At 39.7% G+C, this 19,939-nt stretch overlaps 1 protein-coding gene across 7 annotated transcripts in view; it reads left to right on the forward strand.

Annotated features, from left to right (window-relative positions):
* DLGAP2 (DLG associated protein 2) overlaps positions 1 to 19,939 on the forward strand; it is a 701,029-nt gene that overhangs the window by 481,087 nt on the left and 200,003 nt on the right. For 4 of the 7 annotated variants that reach the window (XM_048845341.2, XM_048845340.2, XM_048845342.2 and 1 more), the window contains one exon: positions 12,013 to 12,045. The exons of the other annotated variants lie outside the window; for them this stretch is intronic. In XM_048845341.2, coding sequence (XP_048701298.1) covers positions 12,013 to 12,045 — 33 coding nt within the window. The remainder of the gene's footprint in view (positions 1 to 12,012; positions 12,046 to 19,939) is intronic. 7 annotated transcript variants of the gene reach the window in all.

Here is a 19,939-nt window from a genome sequence, read left to right on the forward strand (position 1 = left end):
CCTTGGGGTACTTCCCCCAGCAGTGCCCCTGCATTCTAGGTCTCCCCTCCCAGGGGAACCCCCAACCCTCTATCCCCTCCTTGCTTCAGTCACCCTCAGCCCCCACTCACTGGGGCAGACTGCAGTCTGTAAAACACTATCATTGGCAAGGGGGTTGGACAAGCTGCCTCTGCCTATTCCCAGGCTACACCTCTGTAGCCTCCATACCTTTCCTGGCCTTTAGTTTTGGGGGTTTTGGGGGTTTTCCAGGCTAGAGCTCCCCAGCTCCTCGGGCCCTTCCCCAGCCCTGCTTCGCTTCAGGTACTCTTTTCTCCCAGGCAGCCAGTCCTTCTCGCTCAAAAGCTAAAAAGAGTCTCTCTGAGCGCCTGGCACACAGCCCTTTTATAGGCCTGCTGTGGCCTGATTGGGGCGTGGCCCCAGCTGTGGCTGTTTCCCCAATCAGCCTAGCCTTTTCTCTCAGCCCTGGCCCTCTCCAAGGGCTGGCTTTTAACCCCTTCTGAGCCGAAGTGGGGTGACCGCCCCACTACAGTGATAATCAGGATGGCCCATTTCAAACAGTGGAAGAGAAGGTGTGAGTAACAGTAGGGGGAAAATTAGCATGGGGAAATAGTTTTTAGTTTGTGTAATATTTCCCCATGCTAATTTTCCCCCTACTGTTACTCACACCTTCTTGTCCACTGTTTGAAATGGGCCATCCTGATTATCACTACAAAAGTTTTTTTTCTCTTGCTGATAATAGCCCACCTTAATTGATTAATCGCATTAGAGTTGGTATGGCAACTCCCATTTTTTTATGTTCTCTGTGTGTATGTATATATATCTTCCTACTGTATTTTCCACTGCATGCATCTGATGAAGTGGGTTTTAGCCCACGAAAGCTTATGCCCAAATAAATTTGTTAGTGTCTAAGGTGCCACGAGTACTCCTCATTCCTTTTTAGGAAATCCTCAGAACATCTTTAAAGTTAGAGTTAGCTTTTTCTCTAATTCAGTCCACTTTCTGAGAGACCTGGTCAGTTTCATTAGGGGCCAATACCAACTGAAATTCTATTTCAAATAAGTCCCGACCTTTACTTTCTATGTAAAAGTTTTTCAGTTCTAAAATAGTCTTTTAAAACTCTTTTTAGTGTCTTTTAAATAGCCATCCAAGAATGCATCATCTCTTCTTCTAAATGGTCTTTAGAGAGAGAGCTCTTGTCTATCTCTGCTTGGTAAGGAAATTGCTTAAACATTGCCAGATAACTAATTAATTCCCCAATTAATATAAATAGTCTATACTCAAATGGCTTCTTTCATTAGTAATCAGTTAAAATGAGGTCACTGAACGCCATATCAGTACATAAAATATCTTACCATTGCATTGATAGGAAGTTATTACATTAGATGCTTGCATTTAAATGCAAAATGTTTGCAAACATACATCTCAAAAGAGGCTCATGCCATCTTTAAGAATCTAAGGAATTAGAAAGATTTCACCTTTATGCAGAAACAGTAGTTTAGAAGAAAGGTCTTCCACAAAACATTTCCCAACCATAAGACTTCATTTTTCCAACTGTAAGAAATTATTTTCAGTATTTCTATAATTTTTTTGGAGGCTTTGAAACTGAGGTTTTTTTCTTGCAAAGGAGGATGGGGTAAAGAGAAGCCTGCTTTTATGACTTAGGTTTGTAGCTTTTGGTAACATTCCTTATGAATCACTTCTTTGTGAATCCTTATATTCTTTTAAAGTCAGGAATCTTTCTCACAACTAAATATTTTTGTAAAGCCTGTTTAGATAAAACCTTATCTGAATCAGATGATATTTTCTACAAGAGACATGTCCTGTTTTTTAATAAGACAATTCATTGGTTGTTTGTCTTTTGACCAAAATGGTTCTTGGATTTATGTCCTGCCATTTGCAGTATATTTACAATGTTCAACTAAAGATTTCTAATATAGATTTTATACACAGCACAGATCACTGTAACCAATGCTTAAATACACCTTCCAAATCATAGCAGAAAAGAATATAGTATTGAAAGTTAAACCAAGATTGATGTTATAAAAACTGCATTTTAGAGTCTGTATAAACATACTTGGGTTTAACGAATATGGTTTTTAGTCAAAAAGGTGCTCTCTTTCCTGATGCTCGGCTTGTCTTTTGGCAAAAATCTCCTGAATTTCTATAGTTAACCTAAACTTCTTATTTAATAAAACAAGCAATCAAAAATGTCAGCATGTAAATTATTATATTCTCCAAGACTCATGTAGAAAAACATGTATCTCTTAAATTCAGTAACAGTGCAGGCAAGTTTATAAGGACCTAACATAAGAATAAATTATAATTTTATTGATAGCCATTTTGCAGCAATATTGAGGGAATACCCCTTACAGAATTATCACCTAATTAGTATTTTCAAAAGAACTCAGTGCTCATAAGCGCGGCTTCACTTAGTTAGAAATAAGCCAGTTTTCAGGCATGACTAAACCAGGGGTAAAAGTAAAGGGCTTGTAAAGAATATATAGATATCTGTATTCATAGAACCATAGGGTTAGAAGGGATGGCAAGGGTCATCTAATCTAACCCCCTGCCAACATGGAGGATTCCTGTGGGTTTGGTCATTACTGTGTTGCTGGCTAAATGTTAACTCGGGGTTAAATCAGTCTTCCTTAGACCTCAGTCTGTAGGAACAAAAGTCAATGGCTATAGACAACATCAGCTGCTGATATTCAAATGGACAATGTAGATGTTAATTCAATGATACTCAGACCTCAGTGGCTCAGGTGCCAAATTAGTGATCAACATTACCCAAAAGAGCCACAATAGTGTGAATTCATGGTTTCCTATACAATTCATATAGATAGATCCTTACAGCAAAATGACTGAAATATTATTTTATCAGCTACAATTGGTTAAAAGCATAACAAAAGCATCCTGATTGGTTAATAACTTAGATTCGTTAAGAGTTAAATATAACAGTGTTTTAATATCATGTGCTACAAAGAGCCACAAAAGACACATTAAAGATTCACTTGCGACTTGTAAGCCTCAGTCTGAGCATCACTGTGTTAATTCCTTTGACATTTACCTTCACTAGTGTGGAATCAGGAGAGGAGGGAGACCCTTGCAGTTTGTAGCCTCAAGGGGATCCAGGTGAGAAATCCAAAACACAGAGACTGAAAGCAGTTAAAAGCCGAGCCTCTGGTAGGAAAGAAAGAGATATAAGGTCTGCAGAGTAATAGTAGTTTGGCCCACTTAAGCCATGAGGGAAATGCTAGGCTTTTGAGTTTTAACCTTTGCTATCCTATAGGTATTTTCCTATGGACAAATAAATATTACTTCGTTTTGAAGAAGCTGTCTAGTGTCATGGCTCCCGGGTGGAGGTCTATGGCAGGGGTCAAACCCAGTTGGACCTGCTGAGGAAACTTGGTTGATAAACAGAGGTGCTGTAGCCTGTTGAGTCTATCTCAAAGTGGATGAATTGTGGGATTCCACAGTATGAGAAGGGTAGATACAAGATTGTCACATGAGGGACTGAGAGAGAAATTAAAGGTACAGCTTTCCCTGGAATCATGAGAGTGGTCAAAAAGCAGCCTTTCATTTGAGTCTCCTTAAAAGAAAGAAAAGGCTATGGTGAAAATCAGTTTATTTTTAATAATATTGCAAGTGAGGACTCAGGAGTTTAATAGCTAGACAAGAGATTTTCAGAACACAAGAACTATCCATGTTCTGCTTTAAGATTTCACCTTGCTTTCTCAGAGCCCTTTAGTGCTTGCTTCCATCCACTGCAGAATGACCAGCGTCGGATCTTGTATACCTCTGTGTCTTAGTTTGTCCATCAGTAAATCAATATAAATCAAACAAAAACTTAGTTTCATTGCAGTTTAGGTTACTTAAGTGTTAAATCTCCAACACAATCCCTTAAAAGGGATCACTCAGGATCGAGCGTGCCCACATATTCGGGGTCCAACTGATTGCTGCATTTGGGGTAGGGAAGAAATTTTCTTCCAGGTCAGATTGACAGAGACGCTGGGGATTTTTCTGCAGCATAGGGTCCAGTTCACTTGTGAAACTAGTGAAAATGGTGGATTCTCTGTAACTTGAAGTCTTTAAATAATGATTTGAGGACTTCAGTAACTCAGCCACAGGTTATGGGTCTATCACGGACGTAGGTGGACAAGGTTCTGTAGCCTGCAATGTGCAGGAGGTCAGACTAGATGATCATGATGATCCCTTCTGACCTTAAAGTCTGTGAGTCTAAGACCTAAACCTCACAGTAATGGTCCTTCATAAGAATCTGCCTTGCATTGGCAATATTTAAATAATACAATACACACACCATATTTCTCTGACACTCTTAACACAAAACCTTATTACCAATTTTAGACTTTTCTCATTTACTTTTAATGCATCAGGTGTGCATTTATGTATTATGTACGTGGGGACCTTGCTGAGTTACAGTGTTTTGTCAGAGTGTGAATTAGAGGAATGTGGTGTAATGTTCTTTGAATTGCTGTGATGAAAGGCAGTAAGACAAGTACAAAGCATTAGTATTTCAAACTTGAGGCACTTGTATGTGGCTGAATGTTCTGTAGGATATTAAAGAATAGGGTTGGTTTTTTTACTCTATTGAGTTTAGATAAATCAGTCTCAAGACTGTGGTTACGCTCAGAAACATTAAGCAAGCAGCTTGCTTGGGATCAACAGAAGGAAAAAGATGGACCAATGAACACTACCTAAATATATAGAAAATGTAATTTTTCAGTCAGCAGAGTTTAAAAAAAAGGGGGGGGGGAGGAAAACAGAAGGAATGTGGGAGGACAATATAAAGTGCAATTCAGTTAAGATGGCTGGTTTCAATAGATCCCAAGTTTTTCTCTCTTGAAAAAATGTTTCTGGGTATGCTCATCAAAGGCTGCCTTAATGGGACTCCGTCGATTCAAAGTTGACCTGGAGCTTAGCTTTACATTTTTGAGGAAGTTAAATCTAAAACCTAAAACCATTTTTAAAAAAGTCCATGCAAGAGTTATTTATTTTACAAATACACATTCCACTGAAGTTTCTATAGTACCAAGAATGATGAGGTGAAACTAATTAAACTAAAGATAATTGATTTAATTGGTTTTCATTGTCCAAGCTGAAATAAATGCAAGAGTCAACAGTATTTTTTACAGTTCTTTCTGTGTTAATAAGGTGTTTCTAGTAAGATAGGTACAGAAATTTTATAATATTATGTAAGTTGACAATGTCCCGGGAATAATGTAGCTTTGGAGGTAGTGTACATTTTACAACATTACCAGTTCTTGGGATTTTATCACAAATCTTTCAATATTTGGTGGTTTTTTTATAGCCCCAGCTCCTGAAAATCCCAACTTTAGTTTTTAAAAAAGTGTGTTTCTAGCCCTCGTTGCAGTGAAAGGCTTGAAAGTTCAAGCCTAAAGACTCAAAAATCAGAATACAAATAAAAAGAACCCAACCTTCATTATATTTTGTCATCTCGTGATTTTTTTAAACCAGTGTCATGATTCTGAGGGCCTGACTCATGAATTTTGAATGCTTTGGTTTGGCTATACTAAGTTCATTTTTGTCCTGACACTTTAACTTGTGCTTTTTAGAGATGTCTGACTATCAGATTTATTAACAGTAAGATACTTAATTTTCCATACAACCATTTATCCCAAACAGTTCTTGCATTGTTCATGTGGTTATACTCAGAATAGAAAAAAATGAATTTAGTGTCTTTGGGAAACAAGTGACAGCACTGGATCGAAAGCTGACAGAACCAATACATGATTGCCCCTGTGGATTTGATTTGAATGGCCCATTTTGATGTGTAGTTTAATCACTACTATGCCTGTACCTAGAAAAAAACCAAGAAATAAATAGCTTTATATAGTGCATTGTTGGACAGTTTTCATAACTATCTAACCAAACTATTATTTTTCTTCTTGCATTATTGCTGAGATGGTAAAAAAACAGAGTTCAGACAACCAGTGCAAATGATTTATGGGGTTCTTAAGCTGACTACTGTAACATTATGAATGTCTGTGTAATCTACAAACTCATTTTTCTCCATTTTTATCAGATGGATCATTATAGAAAACATAAATTCACATTAAAAATCATAATTGCACTGTTAACAGAAATAATGACAGACAAGTGTGATAATGTAGCAATGACCATGAGAAAGAGTCTGAAAACTGAGTCTTATTAATTGAGATAGGGGCAAGAGGATAAAATAACAATAATTACTGAAGATCTAGGTCTAGAAATGAGAATTGTTTGGGAATTGTCTTTACAGCAACAACAGTCTTTTAATTAATAATGTATATTGTTTCTGCAGCGGAAGCAAATTTCCATTATAGTGCCATCATACAGAGGCACGGATGCCGTTCTGTCTTACCTACTAGTTTTATTTAAGGATGGTCCCCAAACCTAAAAGGTATATCCACTAGTGGCCATCTTCTTCTAGGGAGTGCAGACTTGTCAACTCTTGAAATGTTTTTCACAAGAGTCTCGGCTAGATCCCAGGGAGGGAAGAAGGTGCTGAGCTCCCAACATCCCAAATCTAAGAAGGATGAGGGGACCGAAAGAAAATCAGGAGAGGCTTGGGGAGATGGAACACAAGAGAGAAAAGACAACAAAGTAAGGGAAGAGATAGAGAATGGAAGAGATGGAGAAAATGCATCCTGCCAAAAACAGCCCACTTTGTCTGCCAGATAGGACATGCAAGAGAAGAGCTTGAGATTCATGTCTCACTTCTCCAAAATCAGGGGGAAAAATAATGGGACTAAAACACAAAAGCTCTCATCAACTTTTAATAGATAACTTTAGAACTCAGATACTTTCCAACTGCTGCTCCACCACTGCTTCTGCTCCCTCCCCCATCCCCACACTGGCTGACATAGATTTTTATTTCCCATGTCCTGGCTGGAAGAGCTGCAACTGCAGCTTCTGACCTGTGCAAGTCATCCCAGTTCTCCAGCCACTGCAGCTCTGCTGTCCATCCCCATTCCACTTCTCCTGCTTCTGTGAGGCCCTGACCAGTCTTTCACATCTCTTCATATCCCTTCTTCATGTCCCAAACTTTTGTAGGGCAGTTCTTCTGGATCCAGCCCTCGGCCCTTGACTGCACCCCTTTTTCTTTCTAAAGGACCACTATAAAATGCACTGTTCCCAGGTCCTCTGAGCTATTTTACAGTACATACCCAGAATGACTCTTGGTCCCTTATTTCTACTGCTGCTTTCTTGTTCTCCTGCCCAGAGTAAATTAGGATCCAGCCTTCTTGTAATATTTTTTTGCCTACCACAAAGAATTAGAGGAGAAAATATAATTCCTGGCAGGGAAGTTATTGAACATTTAGAACCAAGGAATTTGCAAAGAAGCATAGTTTAGAGTTTCTTTGGCTTCTCTTCACTCTGCTATGAATGAATCAGTGCACAGATATTAAATTTGGCATTTCAGTATCTCACTGATATTCCAGGGAAGGATTCCTAACATTACAATTACTTACATGTGTTCTACACCTGAAATACATTTCCCAGTGTGGCATCACGACTGTGCTTCCAGAGTAGGTGTCAGTGTTCTTTCAATACAATGCAGCAGCAGTACAAACCTGGGATGTTAATCCAGGAAGAAGATATATTGTACATCACTATTTTAGTGCAAATCCTGCTTTAGAGGAACCACCCAGGTGAAAGATGAAGCTCTGCATATGGCAGTGTACAATATGTGCTATTATTCAAATGTGAAGAATTGTGCCCTGGAGACAGGAAATAGAGAAGACTTCATCTTTGTGATGCTGGAAATCCTAATCAAATCAATGCTAAGAAATAAACAATGATCTTATCTATATAAAAAGCCTGTACTCTCTCTAATGCCTGTTCTGCACTGAGCTAATGAAATGATTGCAGCGTACTAAAGAACAGTATATCCCCATTCCCTTTCTAAAATCATCTACATTTTCTACAGTGTAAATAGAAGTCAGTACTAACTTCAAATCAGTCTTTTTTCTCTTCTATTTAAATGAATGAATTACTGTCTCAATCAGGTATGCATTTTGTGAATATAATTTATTGCTAATTGCTACTGTGGACATAGTAGTTATGCTGTTTGGAAATGTGTTTCATCTGCATGTACATCACTTTAATCAATGTTCCTATTTTTTGTTTGGGAAATCTTGTGTGAATCAAACTGAAAACCACCACATCAGAGCAACAGATATGATAAATGGAATCCAAGAAACTTTTATTCCACCTGATCCCGTATAGTTAGTTGAAAATCAGTCCAGGGAATGCAAAGTCTTTTTGATAATAAGGACTATTGCTTTTCTTCTTGTTATCCCAAGAACAGACTCAGGGATCCCCGAGTATCCCTCCTGTATCTTACTTCCAGGTTCCCAAGATGTTGACCTGTTAATCAGTTCCTGCAAGGAGAAAGGAGGCGGCCTGCCCTAGTAGAATTGCCAGGCTTAACCAAGGATCTCCCTATGTCCTTCAGGAAACTCCCCAGAACAGACTAGATTTGTTCACTGCTGGGAGAACATGGATACAGCCCTCTGGTCAAAAGATTGACACCCAGGCAATACTTTTCCAAAAGTATTTTCTTTATTTAGTGTAAGCAGCCTTTCCTAATGCAATTCATCTAAACATCAGTTAAAACATAAATCCCTTAGCACAGGTATACAAGCTAAAGTACCCAATATTGTAATGTTATACAGTTGGAATGGCTTAAGTGATTATGTTCTGCACATGGTGATCAGTCATACGTAGGACACTGCCAGCAATTTTAATAAACTCTAAACTTTATACATGGTAACATAAACATACACACTACAGACACTCATCTTTAGTATCCCAGCCATACATATTAATTAACCCTACTTCTGTTTTATATCCTACACTATACCTAGCATGCTTACTCTCCATAGGTTATTCTTCCTCTGTTTTGTCAGGATCCTTCTGCTCTGCACTAGAAGCACTGCTGCTGCTTCTTCTGATGTTCTTTTGGTTCTCCTTCTTTATCTCCTGCTCCTTACTTGACTGACCTTTGCCTGCTCGCTCTGTCTTTTATAAAATTTTTGGCCTGTTCTGATTGGCTTGTCTCCCAATCCTAGCATTAGCATACCTATCCTCTAATCACCTTCAGACCCTCTCTGATTGGTCCATACTTACATTTAGCAGCTGTGGTTGGTCTATAACTGTCAATTAAAGCTGTTACACAATAAGTTGTAGTATTATGGGATATTTGCTATTATGGGATGGTGACCCTAACCTAGTTTTGGACTGACCTCTCCTTGCAGCGTTGGAGTGACCTTTACTTGACCTCAGTCCATATCCACCTACCAATGCACTAGTCATAGACCAAAACTGCCATCTCTCTGTCTTTGGCTGTGTGCCAACATTGTATGCACGCTTAAATTACCAACCGTTTGAACTATAAACCATCTTCTTATTTCTTTAATATATGCTTAATGGTAACATATGGACCTTAACGTTATGATCTATCACTGCCACCCCGTTTCTTACCAATTTAGTTAATTTTAGTTCAGTTCTTCCCATTTTCAGTTCTGTGCGTAAGAAACAAAACAGAGCAGCTCAAAACCCTTCCTATCATCCTGGCCTTTAATTGGTGTAACAGAGTTGTAGAATCCCTATGGCAGAGACTGGAAACCCCAGTTGTTCCAGGCACAGCAAAGATTTCATTCCATTATTAACTGTAATAATTGCATGTACTTAAGTTTTTAGCAAGGAAGAGCAGCAGACTGTATTTGTCTGCATTTGGGAAACCTTTACACTGCTCGCCTTCTTTAGTTCATATCACTTATTGTGGGAAAGTAATGATGGAAGCGGGGCTTGTGGATCATGATTTGTGAGTTCAATGTATCCTAAAATTCAGTGGTTTCAACTAGCAAAGGAGGACTTACTTTATTCAAAACTTCACACAGTAGAGTTGTAAGAGGGTGACGAACTACCTTATTTTCATCTCATGTAGGTCTAGTTGCAAGGAAATAAACACATGCTATTCATGTAGTACAACAAACTAGTGCTGATTTATTTTGAGACAGATGCATTATGTGCATTGCCTGCAGAGTATCCAGTTTTGCAGTCATTCTACCCAGAGTCCCAGTGGATGTACACATGTATTTCATAGATAACAGTCTACGTCCATGTTTTTATTTTTATTTTATTTTATATAAACAAGCAATTACTCAAGCCCCAGATCCACCAAAGGATTTAGGCGCCTAACTTGGGGGAAGGTGAGTGTTAGCACTTGTGTATAATCTGTAACACATGGATGGTCAAGGGGTCATGAACAGGTACTGAAAGTAGTCATGACCATGATCCCTTTCTTATGGGAGAGGGAGATCGAAAAATGTGTTTTTCTGTCGTAACTCAGATGGTAAAAGTTGAGAACCACTGATCTAACATGCATGTAGAATATGTGTAGTGTGCAGTGTCTTTGTATGATTTTTGGAAAGCCGTATTTTCTAGGGCAGGAATCATGTTTTCTTTGTTCTTTTATAGCATTGAGCATGTTATTGGTACTCAGTAAATTTCTCTCATTTGGACATTTATATATCATCACAGTCAGGAATGTTTTCCTTCTACCTTCTAATGGGAGAAGCTGTGTGTCAGCCTATCCAGCAGAAGATATATTTCTTCACCACAACTATTTTTTAAAAAAATAAAACTTGTACTGTAGGAGGCTCAACATTTGAGCTGCATCAACAAATATTCCAGTCACATCCGCTTTTTTGTATGTTTGTTACAAACAGGAAGGAAAATCCTTTTTCAAGGCTGTGTTTATTTAAAACTCCTACTGCACATTTCTAATAAATTTACTCAGATCCTTGAGCAACCCATCTCCAGGTAAAAATAAAGACTAAATTAATTTCAGAATAACACCAAGTGAACTCACATAGGGGAGTAAACTCGCCACTGAGCTTTTCTCCTCCAATTCCTCCTCCAACACCTTTTCTCTTCTTCTCTTTTAATGGGAAGCACAGAACTCCCCTGCTCTGCTGTCCTGGGGAACACACAGCTGCTTACTTTTATCTCACAATCTGAGTGGAGGGAGGAAGGAACTCTTGATGGTGGCATATCTTTTATAATACCATTGTGAGGGTGATAGTCGTAATTGGGATGGGGTGCTATTGACCTATGAGGCTTTGCTGTATGATCAAAAGGTCTGCACACCCCATTCCATATTACATTAGGTAGGAAGACTTCTTTGGCCAATCAAATATATTTTACTTTTGTCTTCCTAATACAAAAGGAGCCCTTGCTAGTCTTGTTAAATAGTCATGATTCTGTGACCCTGTTTTACAAAGCAGAGCTTGAGTTCAATTCCATCTACAGACCTAAATATGAACACAAGTGTGTGAGTTATAGAGCATCTTTCATAAGTTACCGAATGGGTCTCTGTTAAAAATATAGAATTGTAAATGGCAGGGTACTACTCCTGACAGCTACAATTCTAGATTCTTGTCCTACCAGTAGGAAAAAGCCTGAAGGATTTGCTGTGTTGGTATCATTGTCTGCTTTCCCTCAAAGTGAATTCTCCTGGGATACGGGAGTAATTTACACTTCCCTGCTCCTGCAGTAGTATATCAGGCTTATCATCTTTTGAACGTAGATCTTTAAAGAATCATTTTTTTTATATTTGCAAGAAAAAGAAAAATATTACTATGGGCTAAAAATTCATATGTACAACTTCAGAACGCATGTTCACATTCAAGGAATAAACCTCTGAAAACAGTGGTTTGTAAAGGAATTACTTGCGAAACCCAACCTAACTATAGTGAAGCATGATTAAAGTTGTTATAACAAAGCAAGTGAACTTGTTAAATTGTACAAGAGTTTCATATTTACATACTGCTTTTTCTATGTCATATGGACCCAAATTTATACACACTACCTAATGAGGTTTTTATCTTTGCTGCCTGTGACAAATTTTATATTAATGATACGTGATCTTGGTACCAATTAAATTAGTGTTAAAGATTTTTTTTTTCACTGTTTTAATTTCAGGTTTGGATTCTCTAACAGGGCATGCATTTCCAGGTAAAGTTTCAGTTAGATATTGTGTAACCTTGTGCGTTTTATATTTATTTTGTTTATATGCTTTTTTCTTTGTTTGTTTTTTTGTCAAATTGTGTGGTTTCCCCCACATGCCATTTCATGTGAAGGCTATGCCTTAAGATTTTTAGTCCAGGTACATGAAGAGGAGATACCAATATCAATCTTAAAAATATATAACTGAAAATCTGTTTGCAATGGGAATAACACCATCTTTAAAAAGTAAAAGCAAACCAAAGGAAAAAGATTGTGGAACTAAAAGTTTCAGATCCAAATTAGAATAATTGAAATGAGTTCAAAGTGGAGATCAGTTTAATAATCTGGTAACATTAACAAGCCTATGCCTGGATAATGATTTAGGAAGTGTAAGATTCTGTTTCCACCCTGCTGAAGTTTTGAACAGTCACGGGATGGTGTCCTGTAGAGAGACAAACCAGGGTGGGGTACACCATTATAGTAATTCTCACAACTTTCCTGCATACAATTATATCTAATATGACATGACCAACATGATTTAAAATAAAAATAGTCTCTGTGATGGCTGGATTAGCATTATTATATCCTCAGAGCCATAATTTGCTTAACCAATGTAAACATTTTGGGTTGGGAATTTTCCAGTCAGGAGCTAGATTTGATGCTCATTGTTCAAGTGAATTTCTACATTGTGCCTGGAATGTAGTTTTTACGTAATCAATCAAAATTCTGATGCAATAGTCCATTTAAATAAGCAGTCTCCATAATGCTGCAAGCTTTCTCTGTTTTACAAATGTCCAGATGTCTACCTCTACTCAAAATCTCCCTTCATGGTAGAGCAATGAGTCCAATAAAATGAAACAGGTGGTGAAATCCAAGTCATAACATGATAGGTATCCAAGGAGCTGTTGACCCAAAGGTAGAGATTGTATGTCTCCGTTTTATTAGAACAGTCTTGGTCTTTCATATGATATCTAAGTGCCCAAATGTCTTTTGGGACACATCAAGTTTATCTTTGTTTTCATGCAATCAATAAATGTGTTGTTTTAAATAACTACAGAAGGGGGACGGTTTTGTGCTGGGCTTTTCAGATGCTTATGTGGGGGCAAGATTTCGCCATCCTTACTCATTAAGTACTTTGAGTAGTCCCACTGGTATAAATGAGAATACTCATGGAGTAATGTACCCCCAGTCAATCTAAGGGTTCTGTAAATCTGTTTCTTAAGACAGGAATAAAATCACTGTTGAGTCAGAAGTTGGCAGAAGTAGCATCAGTACACATTCATTAAAAACAACAAAAAACAGCCTTTTTAGTTTGAAAATATGGCCACTTTAACAGAAGGAGATTACTCAAGCAGACTAACAGTAGGGCTTCAGTATTATTTTGTGTGAAGCAAAGTAGTGGGAAGGAGACTCCATGTTTGTTCTGCTAAGAAAACATCCAGTGTAAAGGCCAAATGCATCCCAAGTGTAAGCACATGCAACTCTATCAAGTGGCCCTTTGCATAGCAGGGACACATATATCCTGTGCATAGTCGACCGTCAAAGAGATGCAGATTGATAATATCTGTGTCCATGAGGAGTAAAAGCCTGGAAATGGGGATTTGATTTATATAGGTTCAAAATGGAGATCTATTTAACCCAGAGAAACAATTTCCTCAGTTTCAGTGCTGCTTGATATTGCTCAGTTGGCTGCTGTTTCTTCATCATAGCTTAGTTTAGCCAAGGCACCAGCTTTTGGTTTGTTAGCATTTGTTATGGAAAGAGATGTCATTCCCTGGCAAATGCAGCAAATAACCTGTCCCCTGCGCGCACACAATTTTTCTGGCAGAGCTGGACACTTTTTTTCCTCACAGAGAGATTTATCCCCAGTGTGGGATGTTTTACAATGCCCCCGAGGCGAAGATTGTATGCTTATCTTTGGTCATTAGTTATTAATTGGCTCCTACTGTGGTAGTTCAGCTAGTCACATGTGTAACTATGTTAGCTTTGCTGACTTAGGCCCTTGTCCTGTTTATAGTCATATGGATCCCCACTGACTTCACACAGATACTATGGGGGTGTAAGGGTCTAAAGCTGTGGATCTTTAAGTGGATTCACACCCCTAGCATAAAATCACTATGTTGTATGGACATGTTAGTTATGAGATTTAAGGCTCTTCATCGGAGGAAACTCTAACCACCCAAAATGTATGGGTCTTTGTATTTTTGTTGCTCTCCCCTAGACTCTCTAGTTTGTCCACATCTTTCTTAAAGTGAGGTGCCCAAACCAGGATGCAATATTCCAGCTGAGGTCTTACCCTTGCTGAGCAGAATGGAACAGTTACTTCCTGCGTCTTACTGTCAGTACACGCAATAATTATGTTAGCCTTTTTCACAATAGCATCACATAATTGGCTCATGTTCAATTTGTGATCTACTATAAACCTCAGATCCTTTTTGGTGGATATAGTGTACTTGGACTTTCAGAAAGCCTTTGACAAAGGTTCTTAAGCAAAGTAAGCAGTCATGGGATAAGAGGGAAGGTCCTCTCATGGATCAGTAACTGGTGAAAAGTTAGGAAACAAAGGGTAGGAATAAATGGTCGGTTTTCAGAATGGAGAGAGGTAAATAGTGGTGTCCCCCAGGAATCTGTACTGGAACCAGTGCTGTTCAGCCTATTCATAAATGAGCCAGAAAAAGGAGTACACAGTGAGGTGGAAAAATTTATAGATGATACAAAATTATTCAAGATAGTTAAATCCAAAGCAGACGGCAAAGAGCTACAAAGGGATCTCACTAAACTGGGTGACTGGGCAATAAAATGGCTAATGAAATTCAGTGTTGATAAATGCAAAGTAATGCACATTGGAAAACATAATCCCAACTCTACATACAAAATGATGATATCTAAATTAGTTGTTACCACTCAAGAAAGAGATCTTGGAGTCATTGTGGATAATTCTCTGAAAACATCTGCTCAGTGTGTAGCAGCAGTCAAAAAAGCTAACAGAATGTTAGGAACCACTGGGAAATGGATAGATAATAAGACAGAAAATATCATTATGTCACTATATAAATCCATGGTATGCCTAAACCTTGAATTCTCTGTGAAGTTCTGCTCACCTCATCTCAAAAAAGATAAATTAAAATTGGAAAAGGTACAGAAAAGAGCAACAACTATGATTAAGAGTATGGAACAGAGCCCATATGAAGGGAGATTAATACGACTAGGACTTTTCAGGCTTGGAAAAGAGATGACTAAGGGGGGATATAAAATCATGAAAGGTGTGGAGAAAGTGAATAAAAGTGTTACTCCTTCACATAACACAAGAACCAGGGGTCACCCAATGAAATTAATAGGCACCAGGTTTAAAACAAAAGGAAGTACTTCTTCACATGACGCACAGTCAATCTGTCTAACCTGTGGCCAGTGGATGTTGTGAAGGCCAAAAGGATAATAGGGTTCAAAAAAGAATTAGATAAGTTCATGGAGGATAGATCCATCAATGGCTATTAGCCAAGATGGTCAGGGATGCAACCTAAGTTCCCTGTAAGGTGGCTGCACAGCAGGCTATCAAAAGCCATGCAGGCAGGGAGGGGCGCCCCTTCCCTGGCCCGGCCCAGCCCAGCCCCACCGGAGCTTCCAGGGAGAGGTGCCCCTCCCCCAGCCCAGACCTGCCAGAGCTGCTAGGGAGAGGCGTCTCTCCGATGGCCTGGCCCAATCAGCCCCACAGGAGCTGCCGGGGAGAGAAGCCCCTTCCCCGGCCTGGCCCAGCCCAGGCCCCCGGAGTTGCCAGGGAGAGGAGCCCCTCCCCCGGCCCAGCCCAGCCCAGCCCCGCCAGAACTGCCGCAGCCCAGGAGAGGTGCCTCTTCCCTGGCCTAGCCCAACCCAGACCCACTGGAGCTGCTGTGGCCAGGGAGAGGCGCCTCTCACCTGGCCCCCAGCTGCTATGGCAAGAGAGGGCTGAGGGACTCCTCTGTCTCCCTACCGCAGCCCTGGGGCAGCCTGCACCCCAGACCCCTCATCACCATCCACACCCCCAGCCAGAGCACTCACTCTCCTGCACCCCAAGCCTCTGCCCCAGCCCTGAGCCACCTCCCACACGCCGAACCCCTCAGCTCCACCCTCACCACACATCACCTCCATAGTGGTGCACGTAACAAAATTAATTCCGCACATGGAAGGGAACACTGGATGCAACCCCATACTCTGGGTGTCCCTAGCCTCTGACTGCCAGAAGTTAGGAATGGATGACAGGGGATGGATCACTTGAAGATTACCTGTTCTGTTCATTCCCTCTGGGGCACCTGGCATTGGCCACTGTCAGTAGACAGGATCCTGGGCTCGATGGACCTTTGGTCTGACCCAATATGGCCGTTCTTATGGGTTCCCAGGTTGAAAGGAAACCATTGGTAACTCTCTCTGAGTACTATTTTTCAACCGGCAATGCACCCATCTTGCAGTAATTTCATATAGACCACACTCCCCTAGTTTACTTATAAGACTGTCATGTTGGATAGTGTCAACAGCCTTATTAAAATCAAGATATATCGCTATACCAGCTGCTTCCCTGCCCCCATCCTCTAGGCCAGTAACCCTGTCAAAGAAGGAAATGAGGTTGGTTTGGCATGATTTGTTCTTGACAAATCCATTAGGGGCTCTCTCCATTCCCTCAATACATACATTAGCTCCCCCAACAGCTCCTGGGCTATAACTCGCACCATCATTCCACTGCTTCCCCTGACAATGAGAGAGTAGCTAGCCCCTTTTGCTTGCTTCCCTCCCTCCCTTTCTCTAGGTGACAGCCCTCTGTTTCCACTTTTATCTACCCCACTTACCTTGCCATGGCATAGCACCCTTCCTCTTCCTTTCCTCCCAAGTACAGGCTCCGACCTTCTGCCCTCTTGAAATCATGGGCTGGCTAGCTCCTCCTTTCTTCTTCTTCAGCTTTCCTTTGATTGGTCCCTGTTGCTGCTGCTGGGGGGTGGGGGGGGGACGGCGTGGAGCTCTGCATCTAAGTCACAAACCTTTGGAGTACCCTGATTCTGCCCAGAGGGGCTACAAAGGCAGCCTGCAAGCATGTGCAGCTCTTAGCTCTGCACCCTTTCAATGAACGAAGTAGCTCACTTGAGGGGCAAGACCTCAACAAGCCCGGCCTGCCCCTTGCTCCCCTGGGTGCACTCTGGTGCTGCTGTATTGATGGGACTGGATGCTACTAGTCCCTCTTTCCCTGACTGCGCTCTACGGTGCTGCATTAAAGGGACAGATTGTATCAGCCTCTTCTTTCCTCCCTCATATACTCCTTGTGCTTTCTCCATTGTGATGCTGGAGAGAAGGGAAAAAAGAAGGGCAACTGCCACTAATGCTTTTAGTCTTTAAAGGAAGGAATTAAGTGGGTCTGATGCCAGTAATCCCTTACTGGCAGCTTTCACTATATAGATTCACTTTCCCCAGAAGTCCAATGTGACTCTCCCAGTCAGAAGCAAAGCAGACAGAAAACTAGAAGGGTTTTTGGACTCGACATTCATAGATTCATATGCCAGAATAGGAATCTCAAATAGGAGTAAAGAGGTTATTTTACCTCTTTTTTTTTTTTTTTTTTGTCAGTGATGCAACCACTGCTGGAATGGTGTGTCCAGTTCTGGTGACCACAATTCTAGAAGGACATTAATAAATTGGAGAGAGTTCAGAGAAGAGCCACAAGAACAAATAACAGGTTTCAGAGTAGCAGCCGTGTTAGTCTGTATTCGCAAAAAGAAAAGGAGTACTTGTGGCACTTTAGAGACTAACAGATTTATTTGAGCATAAGCTTTCGTGAGCTACAGCTCACTTCAAAGGGTTAGAAAACATGCCTTACAGTGGTAGATGCTGGAAGCTCAATCTATTTAGCTTAACAAAGAGAAGGTTAAGGAGTGACTTGATCACAGTCTATAAGTACCTACATGGGGAACAAATATTTGATAACGGGCTCTTCTATCTGGCAGACAAAGGTATAATATGAAGCTAGATAAATTCAGACGGGATATAAGGCATATATATTTTACAGAAAGGAAATAACCCCCAGAGCAATTTGCCAAAGGTTTTGATGGATTCTCCATGACTGGTGATTTTTAAATCAAGGTTAGATCTGTTTCTAAAAGATGTGCTCTAGTTGAAACAGGAATTGATTCGGGGAAGTTTTTGCCTGTCTTATTCACAAGGTTGGACTAGATAATCACAATGGACCCTTCTGGCGTTTGAATCTGTTAATGAATTATGATTATCTAGTCTGACCTCCTGCATACCACAGGCCATTGGATCTCCCTCAGTATTTTCTGCCTCAGGCCTATATGTTAGACTCTTGTAAATTGGGACAGATATAGGACTGTTTGTATTATTTACATAGTGCCTTAGGTTAAAGGTGGTTATTAATAACAATCTAATAACAATAACTGGGAATTGGTCCTGCTTTGAGCAGGGGGTTGGACTAGATGACCTTCTGGGGTCCCTTCCAACCCTGATATTCTATGATTCTATGATCTGTTTTATGTTGTGCAGGTCTTAAAATATGGAGAAGAAACACTTAAGATAGAAAAACACATTTAAAAACACGAAGTCAACTATTTTAACTCTGCTGTACATATGGTCTGAATTTTCTACATGACTATTGTAGAAATTTTGAAATGATTCAACAATATAGTTATTTCCTGCAGTACCAGTATTACAAATGTTAATCTGTTCAGTGCTTAAACATAATAATAGCAATATAAAGTTCATACAAAATATGTTCTACAAGCCTTTGGCATTCTTTTCACATGAATCATTAGGCAAACTTAGTAATATAATTTTAAAATTGATGTGATTTTAGGAATCTATAATGTATAGAAATCTTTTCCACTGTAAGATTCAAATCCTGTATTGTAACTTGTGTCTTGAGTACAGCATGCCTAAGTAGAATTAGAGATAGGTAGAATAGTGTCTATTAGAAGTTTCTGATAGATTTTTACCAGGTGGAAAATGTCACTTGTTTTAAGTAGAGAAAGTGATGTATCACAAGCATATCTCACTTCCAGGTAGACCCTGTTCTTTTTGTGTTTGTCATCCACAGGACTTGCCAAATACATATCAATACACATCATCGTGGATGAAAAAAAGGGTCTATTCATAATGCCAGATTCTCAGCTGATATAAATTGACATAGTTGCATAGAAGTTACTAGAGACTTCAGGATGTCCAGATGCTTGATTTTTCTCCCTTCGGCTGATAAATAGGTTGTATAATTGTTCTGTAGTAGTTTAGCTTTTTGTTATATCTTCTTCAGATTCCATTCCAACACCAGCTCTGGAATGTTTCCTCCTTTCTTTACTAACTTCCCAAATTGATAAAAGCTTCCTGATAGGCCCTTTTCAATAAAATCCAAAGGCTAAGCTTTTGCACATCTTTTGCATAGCTCACAGTTTATGAAGCCCAAACCTCTTTCAGGATTAAGATTGTGGGTGAATACTTGTTCCAACAGTTCTTCATTCATTTTGGGTAATGAAGCCAAACTTTAAAATGCCTTATTTTTTATTGATAGCTTTTCACCAATGCTGGCAAAAGAATCTTCAGGGTTTGTGGTACTTGAGGTTTCAGCATTGTACTCAGAACTCAAAAATCTATCCTTAGATTCAGATTTGCATGGTAACTCAGGGACTTTCAAGAGGCAAACAGGATATGTCTCGAATCTTCATACAGCTGTTGTAGTATATTGTCTTACAGGAAGAATTAGGGGAGGGATGGCTAAAGAATGCCAATAAGAATACATTCTAACTCCTTGAATGCACCTGACAATGAAAGATAGTTGGTTTGTGACTACTTTTATACCTGAAGAAATAGCACTTTGTCCTTTTAGAGAGTGTGTGTTATTCCACGGGTTACAGCTAGTAAGTAATCTGTTGAACTGTTC

The sequence above is a fragment of the Caretta caretta genome, chromosome 3 (genome assembly GCF_965140235.1).
Source record: "Caretta caretta isolate rCarCar2 chromosome 3, rCarCar1.hap1, whole genome shotgun sequence".
NCBI classification, from domain to species: domain Eukaryota; kingdom Metazoa; phylum Chordata; order Testudines; family Cheloniidae; genus Caretta; species Caretta caretta.